Source organism: Bidens hawaiensis, unplaced genomic scaffold (genome assembly GCF_021521415.1).
Source record: "Bidens hawaiensis isolate Kalapana, Puna unplaced genomic scaffold, B.hawaiensis_p1.1 tig00071931_1, whole genome shotgun sequence".
NCBI lineage: Eukaryota > Viridiplantae > Streptophyta > Magnoliopsida > Asterales > Asteraceae > Bidens > Bidens hawaiensis.
The window spans coordinates 6,757-19,024 of record NW_027502586.1 but is presented as its reverse complement, the minus strand read 5'-3'; the positions used below and the strand labels follow the sequence as shown (position 1 = coordinate 19,024).

Genomic DNA, 12,268 nt, shown 5'->3' with positions numbered 1-12,268 from the left:
GAAGTTGCCCAGATCAGCCACGGCTTTGATTTCTGTCCAGCATTTTGGGCGATTTTAAAACCCTTGTTATGGTTCGACATCACCCACTACGTTTCCCAACCATTTTCGGTCGTATATACGCTATAAAGCTCGGATCTTTAAACTTTAAAGATCAAGAATCATACCTTTTGTTGAGCTTGTTTGGATCTCGTTTACTTGTTATCACAACTAATCGCTCTCTCTCTCTCTCGGATCTGCCCGGTTCTTCCCTCGGCCGGCGGCGAAGTTGTGTGGTGTGTGTGTGTTTTGGAGTGTGTTAGAAAAGTGATAGAATGAAAGATATTTTTGGGTTTAGGGGGTATTTATATCCCTTAAATCCCATGGACCTAAGGCCCATTCTCATTTAACCCATCTCAATTAATCCAAGTCCATGATCCGCTCCTTACCCGATATTAATTAATTACGCGAAATCGCTAAACATAACTTCCTTTATTCAACATTATAAATTTTAGGATGTTACACCTGATTTGATTAACAATAAACAATAAAGTAGGATGAACAATTGTAATCAAAACACAAACAAGATAGAAACGATAGTATGAAATATTAGCCGAATGATTCTCATTAAGATGAAACACTCATACATACATTCATACATACAATCAATTAAGAAGTATCTCAGCCGCCACCAGGAGAGCTCATCCTGGAGGCAGAGACTCTCTCAAAGGGATAAAACCCTAAGACTCACACATACACAATACAGTCACTCATACTAGACAAATGAATAAAAACATCTATTTATACTAGCCTAGAATGACTTGGTCTTTAAGCCATCCACCCTTGGTTGAGACCAAAATAATATATTTTTCACCCAAAGATTAATTCGATGCGTCGGTCTAAAATATAAGTTCCAACAGTTGGGATCTTGTTTCGCAATGAAATATCTTGGTGAAGCTGCTTATATTCTGGGAATCAAGATCTACCGAGATATGTCTAAGCGGCTTCTAGGGAACAGTCAAAGTATATGGATAGAAAAAGTCATGGCGCGCTTCTCAATGGATAACTCCAAGAAAGGAGGTGTTCCCATTGCTAAAGGAACCGTGTTGAACAAATCACAATCTCCGGCAACGGATATTGAAACTAAGAACATGCAAGCAATTCCATATGTTTCAGCGCTTGGTTCTATCATGTACGCTATGTTATGCACTAGACCTGATGTCTCGTATGCTTTAAGCATGACTAGCCGTTTTTAGCAAAGTCCTGGCGTTACCCATGGGACTGCAGTAAACAACATTCTAACGTACTTGAAAAGGACCAAGGATGTATTCTTAGTGTTTGGAGGAGTGGAAGAAGAGCTCACTGTAAGGTGTTACACTGATGCTAGCTTCCAGACTGACCAAGATGATTCTCGCTCACAATCAAAGATTTGTATTCACTCTCAATGGAGGAGCTATTTACTGGAAAAACTCAAAGTAGAGTGTCGTGGCGGATTCCACCACTTAAGATGAATACGTAGCTGCATCAGATGCTGCTAAGGAGGCTGCTTGGATGAAGAAGTTCACAATTGACCTCGATGCTGTTTCTAGCATTCATAAACCAATCGAGGTGTTATGTGATAACACATGTGCTATTGCTCATGCCATAGGACCCAGATCTCATCATAGAGCCAAGCACATTCTAAGAAAGTTCCCCCTTATATGGGAAATCCTGGAATGAGGAGACATCATAATAAGCAAAGTAAGCACATATCAAAACTAGCTAACATGTTCACTAAGCCGATAAATCAAGACAATCATGACCAACACAGGGATGCTATCGGTCTTAGATTAGCTAGTCATTTGTTTTGATTTGGTACTTAGGTGTATGAGCATTTGAACAGTTATACTTTTGAGTTCACTTTTGATTTAATGGTTAAATGCAAATGTTGAATATTATAACTGTGTTCATTTTAATACGTTTAATCCATGAATACTGTATTCTAAATTATCTGTAGTCGGTCAGACTCATGGGAACGATTCTGAACTAAGACTATTCTGACTTTAGACTCAAGGAGTTGACTTCCAAACTTACAAACCTCATTATGAATGACGTTGGATGTAACTCACATCACATCATCTTCATGGATCTTAATCATAATATGTTTTGATATTGGTATACTCATTTAGTATCCTTATACCTGAGATACCTATTAGAACTTTCTTTTACTAAAGGCCATTCATTGATCAGTGTCAACCGCTGTCGCGTGACGGCCGGCTATAAAGGCATTGGTTGGGAATATTCTGAAGTTCATTGGGAGTTGTATGTAATCAAGATGATATTATGTACTTGTGCATGATATGTAACAGTTAGACATCTTGACGCCCTCGTTGATTCAAACTGGTTAAGTGTGATGCCTCACCCAAACTTACTGTGTGTTTGATTGGGACCACTTTGATTCTAAATCGAGATCTATAATGATTTAACGCCATATGAGATTGAATCTGATCCATGTCTCATTGTTTAATTGGTGTCTTATACTGAAAGTATATATGACAACGATTATCATACGTTCATTATCTTGCAATAGTGTATTCCAAGTTGATTTTGGTTAATGAATTTAAAATGTCATAACCTTTTGGGGGAAGTTATGTGTAGCTAGAGCACCGCTGGCTGTCAGCGCTGAGCAACTTAACCAGAGACCGTCCAAGTGGGAGACTGTTGGAATTATGGACCGGCTCGGTTAAGTCTACACAGTCGACCGGTTTGTGACCCGTGAGAGTTACTCATTGGGTAACGGATATAAACGCCCGCTTAAGTTAGTTAACAGGGATTGACATATTAACGAGATACGATAATATAGAATGGGATTTGGAGTTAGAGATGGACTTCGTGACCCATTGGGTTTAACTAATTATAATTAGTTTAACCTCATTAGGTTTGATATAATATAGAGTATCATCTAAAACCTAATTACATAGGTCATATCTCTCTCTTCCTTTCTACCCTAGTCGTTGACCACCATTTCCCCTTTCACCGGAGACGGTCTCCGCCGCTATCAACAGCCGCCGCTGGTTCCAGCCACAACCGAACCCGCTGCCGCTGCTGCCGCACCCCGGTGACTGGCCACCACCGCCGCTGTCGTAGCCACCATGCACCGCCATCGTCGATTATTTGTCTCGTTTGGTCATCTAGCGCTGTTTGTGAGCCCTCGGTTTGTCAACCGATTATTTGTTAATCGAGGTAAACTTAAATTAATTTTTGGTTTACAATTATATTTATTTTGGTTTGACTCGTGCTCGTATTGTTTTAACCAGATCCTATACGGTTCCTAAAAGTGATTATTATTGGTTTTAATATTCCGCTGCGTAATCTTTTATTAATATGATTAATAACTATGAAACCTTTATAGTTAAATCTGGGTTTAATTGTTAAACCGTTGATTGATCACCATTGAAACCCAACAATTTTAAGGGTCTGGGTCGAAATTTTAACATTACAATACTAATTTCTTTTTTTCTCAAAGGAGACACCCGACCCTGTATCTGTATCATAAGGATGGGTCCACCCCTGCTTGTGTTTGTGTGTGTGTGTGTATATATATATATGTATATTATCAAACATAACTTTTATAGATCTCTTAAACTTCTAGGATTCGTGATTTCCTGAAAAGGATAATGTAGACCCATGTCTATATTTTGAAACGAGAGAGGCAAAGAGATATTGAAAGTGATATGTGATATACGTATAGGGGGATATAATCACACCCTTCTTTTTATAACAAATAGTAGTTAAGAGTAAACGACTTAAAATTAGTAGTCAACATTAGTATAATCAGTGTCATAGGGTCAATTTATTCTACAAAGAGGAATAAAAATGAGAATGATGAGAAGGATTTGTAGCCATAAAAAAAACCCCTAAAAAATAAAAAAATAAATAAATAAATAAATAAATAAATCATAACTCAAAATTTAATTAGAAAACGAAAAAAGTAAAAACACAAAAATGTTTCCACCGTCTCTCTCGTTCTCATAAAAAAACCATTTTCTAGGGACACAACCCTATTTTTCTAAAAAAATATCCAATTGGCCGCGTATAGGGCTATAGGTGGACTATTTAGGGTTTTTTTAGAAAAACCTACCAATTTATCTTATTATGTCTTATATTTAATTTTTTTATGTTTTTTTCCATTTATTTTAATGTTTTATGTTTTAATTTTAATTTTTTTCCTTTTTCTTATTGTTTTGATACAATACTTTGTATTAAAAAAGATGTGTTATTACAACAAAAAAATTTTACTAAAGTAATAAACACGTATATACACTAAACCAAAACATTATTATATACAAAACATTGAGTTTGTACAAAATAAAACAAAATATATACAAACTATAAAAACGGCATGTCGTCGATGTCGGGGGCCGTAAATGTCGCATCGTGAACATCGACGTGGTCATCATCCCTCCGTCTGACGCGTGATCCATGACCGTCATCGTCCACGTCGTCGCCCCGTCCGCATCTAACATCTGACGTGCTCGCCTCGTGGTCAAAAGTAGGTGGAGGTGGTACCTCGTAACTCTATACGCGGCCTATAGGGCCTCCTCTAACACTTCATTTTGTTAGAATGGGCCTTATAGTCTGCATATAGCTTTATACACGGCCTTTAGGGCCTCTTTTAATCCTACATTTTTTTAGAAGGGGCTGGTTATTATTATTTATTATTATTATTATTATTTAATATTATTATCATTTATTATTATTATTTAATGTTATTATTATTATTATTACTAATTAATAATATTATTATATAGTATTATTAGTATCAACGAATGATATTATTCGATTTACACAACGGTATTACAACGAATGATATTATTACATTTAAACATCGCTATTACAACAAATGATATTATTACATTTATACAACAATATTAAAATGAATGATATTATTACATTTATACAACGGTATTACAACTTTTTATACAAAAATATGTCAATGTACATACAATTGTTTAGGCGGGGCGTGCCAAGCTTGACTTATGTTCATATACTCGTTTAGGCGGTCTTCGAAAACTTTTTCCCATTCTAGTGAATCTGGTTGCGTGTATCTTGCCCAATTACTTACTGGCCATGACATTGGGAAATCCCATTTCCAATTTTACATGGATTCAGTGATTACTCCAACATTGACGGTGGCTATAACCGGAATATCAGACAACTGGTTAGTACTGTCTCTCGTCGGAAAATAGGATTGACTGTCTGTGCCATGTAGATTGACAAGAACACATCCTTATCCCTGAGCAAACCAAGTGTTCATAAGGGGGTATGTGGAACCAATGAGTCTATGGTGTCAGTCTAACCATATTAAACCAGTCTAGTTTTCTACGCCACAGATCATAACAGTTGTCATCCTTTTTATTTAAATGTAACCTCCACAATACTTCATTCGTGTCCATCTCGTTTATCAATGTTTGTGAAAATCAGGCCAGTGAATCTGAGTTATCCCCAAACCCACAACAACTGCTTGAAATCCGCAATTACTGTCTGGGCTTACGTATTTGATGTCTGAGACGAACGGTTGCGCCCAAAAGGGAATAACGCACTTAAACCTTTCTATCAATGGTACTTGACCGGGAGAATCCATCAAAGGAAACCCGAGGTGGGCACCTGTGAAGAGGTGATGTCCCGAAAATTTCTCAATAAAAGAACAGTTCTTCGTCTTAGGACACATGCTCGGAATTTTAAAGCGCGATTGAGACTGGGACATCGACGAAAGTGTTTTCTCGATATTCTCTATCCCTGCTTCATAGTACGGTTCTTCTTCTTGTGGATACGCTGAATCAAAATTTAGCCGTCGCCAGATTGGTTCTACATCTTGTAGTCAAATACATTTCTTTTCAATATATAGACCACCAACTGACAAGCACACGACAACCCTATAGACGTAAACAAATGGTGGCCGCACGAAGCTCCGCCGTCACACATCCTCTCTATCAAATGGTACTCATTTACAATCAGATGAAGAGCCTTAATCGGCACCCTATTAATTAACTTTTTTAACCAGCCGTGTCGTCGATGTTCTTCCATGACCTTAGAACAAGACTCTTCAAACGTTCCACCGATTTCTACCATTTGACTATAAACCAGTTTAAGGACATGCCTCGCAATGGTGTCGAGCGTGTTGTTGGTTCCATGGAGGTACCTTTTCAAGTTTGCGTGCTGACCCTCAACACGGGTTGTTGTGTGCTCGTCGTAGTTTCGACGATCGTCAATCCAGCAAGCTACAAACTTGTGTTTGTGTGGCTCCAACCAGTTGTTATGAATATAATACCAGACATCAAACAAAATAAAAGGAAAATGTAAATAAAATGTCTATCCATAGTATAAGAAACTGTATACGGCATGAAAGACTTACCGTGTCTGTCCAGTTCTTCTAAATGGCGTTCCATCTGAGTGCAATTATACTCGAAAATATAGATCGTCAGAGACTAATACGAACCTTCCACCAGTTGCGAAGTTCTCCCCTATATTTGTTCTATATAGACTCTAAAAACTTCTTCTTTATATTCTCGAAGATGTGCCATCTACATAAATTTTTGGTGGCATTAGGGAAGACTACTTGACACACATTCATAAGGGCTTGGTCCGATTCAATCAGTATCACCCATGGCTCCATACGATCCTCGAGCAATTCTTTAAGTTTGTCGAGTGCAGTGCCCTTGTGAAGTTCTTCTCTTTTTCCCTAATTATAAATGTGTGACCAATACAGAACGACTTTGATGTCGACGTCACGCTAACAAATTGAACCAACGACCAGTCATACATGTTGGTGTTGTACGTCGTGTCAATCAACAACACCCCAGGGAATGCACACCACATTTTATGCGACTTATTATAACAAAAGAAAATATCCTCCGTTTTGTCGTTGGAAGCATTCTCCCAAGTATGGTACACGAAAACATTTTTATCGAAAAAGTGTTCAAGTACCTACATTGGATTAAATAAAACTTTAATATATATTATAAGAACAAGTTATATATATATATATAGTAAAACTATGAAGGTTCTCAACTACCTTCATGGGGGTATCGTCAATTATCTCATCGTCTCTAAGCTTATGTAAGTAGTTGTATAAGTCCTTGAGTGATGACTGGCAACCGGGAAACTGGTCTTTTACGGCATCTTGAATTTGTTGGGGCATCATTCCGATATAACCTCGCAACCAGATCAATTTCATCGCTGGTCATTTTTCGGAGCTTCGCTTACCCCGCCTCGAAGACAACGGGATCGTGGTTGTGTGTCTCGTTTACCACTTAAAGCCTCCAGCATCTACCTAACGAGTCGTACCTGCCTAGGGGTTTAAATGGACAGTATTTTTTGATACTATTGGTACGCCTGATCATGGCCTTCAATTAGGGTTCCCCTCCACGATTGCATGCAAGGTCCACAATGTTTTTCCTTGACCGTCTGACCACAATAACACACCCATGATCACGTCCTCTCTTTTTGGCCCATGCCTCCAACTCTTTACGGGACTCAAAAATCTAAAACCAGTTACAAATTAATAATAATAATAATGATAATAAATTCTAACACTGAAAAGAATAATAATAATAATAATAATAATAATAATAGTTATAATAATAATAAATATTATAAATAATAGTGATAATTATAAATACTAAAACAAAACATATAGTGTCTTACATTATTTGTTTTATACAAAACTGTCGGCTCGCGTATATAATCATTTTTATAATTATCTTCATCATCTAGGTACCCCCCAACATGTTTGTTTCCCTTGTTATACGGTGAAACTTTTACAGGTATGTGGTACGAAGAAGACGATTGGCCTCCTAATCCGACCCGCCAACAGGTAACTGGTACATTGGCTCACCGCAAAATTGTTCAGGTTGACTCTCGTAAGCGAAATATTCCTGAAACACGTAACGGTAACATATATTAGTTTAAAAACAAATAATGACTTTATATTAAACATATATTACATGGTTCAGATTTGGTAACCCAGGCGTGCTAAGCTGATCATAAGACTGTTCAGCCCGATTATCGTAATGGTGATACTCCTGACAAACGTAATGGTAACATATTTTAGTTATAAACAAACTAATAAATTTATATTATATCAATATACAACGAAACCTGGTTCAAATCAAGTAATCCCGACGTGCTAGGCTGATCATTAGGTGCGTATCCCGGCTCCTCTTCGTTATCAGGAAACGTATTGTCGAACCACCACATTTCATTTTTTTGGTTTTAATTCTAGAAAGGTGATAGTGAATTTGTGATGGTTAATTGTGTTGCATTTGTTTATGTATGTTAGTATATGTATAATATATATAATAACGAGAAGATAGGGGGAACCGGGCGAGCTCAATTAATCAAAATGGACCAATAGGCCACGTATAGTGCTATACGCGACCTATAGGGTATGACATGAGAACCTAGGACTGCAGTCCTAGGTTGTCGGTTGTACTTTATAGGCCGTGTATAACACTATACGCAGCCTATTGAGTACATATAAGAGAAACATCCCTTAACTGGCCGCGTATAGCACTATAGGCCGCCTAATAAGGGGTGTTTGGGGTGTCCCCAGCACAACAAAAAAAACACAATGGTAAGTGAACACTACGTGAATATTGGCTTTTGGCCACACACATGCTCTGGGCGGTTTGCCACACCTCGGTCTAAATGTGTGGCTAAAGGTCGCTTTCGTCACACATTTGTTATTCGTGTGACTAAAAACGCACCTGTTAGAACTAAAAACACACATGTTAGAACCTTTAGCCACATATATTAGATTCGTGTAACAAAAAACACACATGCTGGAACCTTTAGCCACTCTTATTCAACTTGTTTGACAAAAAACGCAGCTGTTAGCCACATTTTCACAAAAAATACGATATTTATTAGCCACACTTAATAAACTGTGGCCAAATATTATCTATGCTTACAGTAATTTGTTAATGGTGTGGCTAAAGCTAATATATATGGCCACACTTACGGGTATATGTGACCATAGAGTATTGTTTGTTAGCTACTTATAAGTTTTATGTGTAGCTAAAAGTTAACGGTGACATTAAGACAATGCGTGTGATTATTAGTAGTTAATGGTCACACTTTAATTGTTTCATACGTGGCTAAAAATTAATAAATATGGTCACACTTAAAGGTTTATGTGACCATATAACATAGTTTGTTAGCCACTTATAATATTTGATGTGTGACTAAAAGCTAATAGTGACAGCAAAACAACAAATGTGACTATTATTAGTTAATGGCCACACTTTATGCTTCATGTGGCCATCATCTTCACCTCCTCCCAATTACAAACCTAATTCATAAACATCGATTGAAGCTAAATACTCTTCTTCATCACTTTGTTTCTTTCTCCAAACTTCATCAACCATCATGCGATCAAATCTAACAGGGGTTTTAAACATGATTAATTAGAACCCGAGAGATGTGACAAACATGTTAGGGGTTTGAGTTTTGTTGAGAACAGTTGGCTGACAGATTCGTTCTCGTTTATTGATTGGTCTGTAACTCGAAGTTAAACAATTATTATTGATCGATTCTTGATTTTCGGATATAGTATTCTGAGTCTAGTTTCCAGAAAGGTAAATTTTGTAATTTTTGGATGAGTATTGAATACCTTTTATGATTTTACAAAAACATATGTCAAAGCTGATACGGGGAGTTATATTCTGGTCCATTTTTCGGACACCATAACTCCATAATGACAAACCCAAACAGGTTGGTTCCACTTCCGGAACTTAGTATTATGAGGTTAAAAGATAGCCCAATTGGTCTTACACAATTTGGTTTAATGAGTTGATACAACCATTAAATTAGTTTTTGTTGCGCAATCTGCTGAACTGTTAGTACCTATCTGTAATGGTTGAATTATTTTGAGTTTTCTATGCTTGAGAAAAATATAATAAAACTTGTTTAAGAAACCTGATTCATATTTCATATTATGGTAAATTTTGTAGAATTTATCCTTAATCTTTTCTTTGTGAATAAAATCATTTTGTACATGCCAGAATCTGTCTCGTGAACTGAATGATCATAAGTTAAGTTGTATGATGAATATTTGGTTTCTTTGCCATGATATGATGTGTGGATACATGTTAGGACTTTCGGTACTGTTGACATTACTTATTATCACCAACGATTCATCAGTTCAAGTTTGTGTTTGTATGTGAGTTCATACGTGGGTCTTAGAGTCATGTGTTGTTGAACATACTCTCATAACTTAAAACACTTGTACTAGGTAACAGTTAGCGAGTCAAATGCATTCATTTGGTTTTGAGAAAACTCTGTTACACGCAACACCAGGCTTTGGATTGAAAACACGGACATACTTTCATACTGGTTTTGAAAAGACTAAACATTTGCCTATACTTGTTTTCTGGATTGAAAACACAAAACGTTTTGAAGTATTGGTTATGTAACCCACTGAAACGGGCAAAAACGAGCTGAACTGCTGATTTTTTATTGCTGAATTGCTGCAAACTGGTCAAAACGCGTTGAAACGATCTGTTAAGTGCTGAAATGAGCTGTTAAGTGCTAAAACGGACTGAAAAATCGTTGAAACGAGCTGTTTAACATGATGTTTGCTGTAAAAACGAGCTGTTACGTGCTGAAACGAATTGAAAACTTGCTGAAACGAGCTGTTTAACATGTTGTTTGCTGTTAAAACGAGCTGTTAAGTGCTGAAACAGACTGAAAAGTCACTGAAACGAGCTGTTTAATATGATGTTTGCTGTAAAAACGAGCTGTTATGTGCATAAACGAACTAAAAACTTGCTAAAACGAGCTGTTAACATGTTGTTTGCTTTTAAAACGAGCTGTTAAGTGCTAAAACGAACTGAAATATCGCTGAAACGAACTGTTTAGCATGTTGTTTGCTGTAAAAATGAGCTGTTAAGTGGTGAAACGAACTGGACTAGAACATGAACTTTAATGTTAAAACTAAAACATTTCCTCTGTTGTCCTTGTTCAAAAAAAAAGACTCAAAACCCGTTTTGACCCGTTCCGACCTTGACCCATTTTTACCCGGACCCTTATGACCCGAACCTTTTGACCCTGACCCGTTCCGACCCAAACCATAACAACCTTTTTTTTAGTTGACCCGTTCCAACCCTGACACGTTTCGACCCTAACCCGTTCCGACCCATAACCCGTTTCGACCCAACCCAACCCATTTGCCACCCCTATGTTTAATGTATATCAACGGGTTAGGCGAGTTATACCTCATAAGACACAATTTAAAATTATATGCATAATGGGCCATTAGAGATTCCAAGGCCCAATATGGCCCATTAGGACATGTATGACTTGTTTTTATCTATTATGGTCTAATATGACTCCCTATAACACGATATAACCCTTAAATATTTAATGTTACATATCACATGCCATAATAGGCCACTAAGAGATTTCAATCCCTAATATGGCCCATTAGAGCGACTATGACATGAAAAAGGCTATAATGGGACACTAACACCAACAAGGCCCAATAAGACCTATTGATGAAAATATCACATGTTATCGGCCATTAACATCTAACTATGACTAATGGCATTCTTATACAACCTTCTTAGAGCAACTATGATGTGATAAAGGCTATAATGGGCCACAAACACCAGTTAAGGTCCAATAAGGCCCATTGATGAAAGTATAACATATTATTGGGCGTTAACCAAACTATGACTCACTAAACTCATATTCAACCCTTTTAGAGAAACTATGATATGATAGATACTACAATGGGTCACTAACAACAATAAAGGCCCAAGACGGCCCATTAATGCAAAGTATACATGCTACTAGGCGTTAACACCAACTTTGAGTCACTACACTCCTATACAACCTGTTAAATTAACTATGACATGATATAGATATATTGGGCCATTAACAACAATCAAGGCCCAGTATGTTCCATTAACAAAAGTATAACATGTTATAGGGCGTTGACACATGACTATGGCTCACTACACTCATATACAACCTCCTTGTAGCGACTATGACATGATAGGTGATATAATGGGCCGCTAATACCAATCAACGCCATTTGATGAGACCAACTATGACTCACTACACTCCTATACAACCTGTTAACGTAACTATGACATGATAGAGACTATACTGGCCATTAACAACAATCAAGGTCCAATAAGGCCCATTGATGAAAGTATGACATATTATTGGGCGTAACCAAACTATGACTCACTAAGCTCATATTCAACCCTTTTAGAGCAACTATGATATGATAGAGACTACAATGGGT

The 12,268-nt window shown here is 37.2% G+C and overlaps 1 protein-coding gene across 1 annotated transcript; it reads right to left on the bottom strand.

Annotated features, from left to right (window-relative positions):
- Positions 1–6,615: 6,615 nt before the first annotated feature.
- Positions 6,616–7,156, bottom strand: LOC143605908 (uncharacterized). The gene is made up of 2 exons (XM_077081856.1): positions 7,031–7,156; positions 6,616–6,942 (listed from the first exon to the last, which is right to left on the bottom strand). The coding sequence occupies exons 1-2, from the start codon at positions 7,154–7,156 to the stop codon at positions 6,616–6,618; spliced, it is 453 nt and encodes a 150-aa protein (XP_076937971.1).
- Between the last annotated feature and the right edge of the window lie 5,112 nt (positions 7,157–12,268).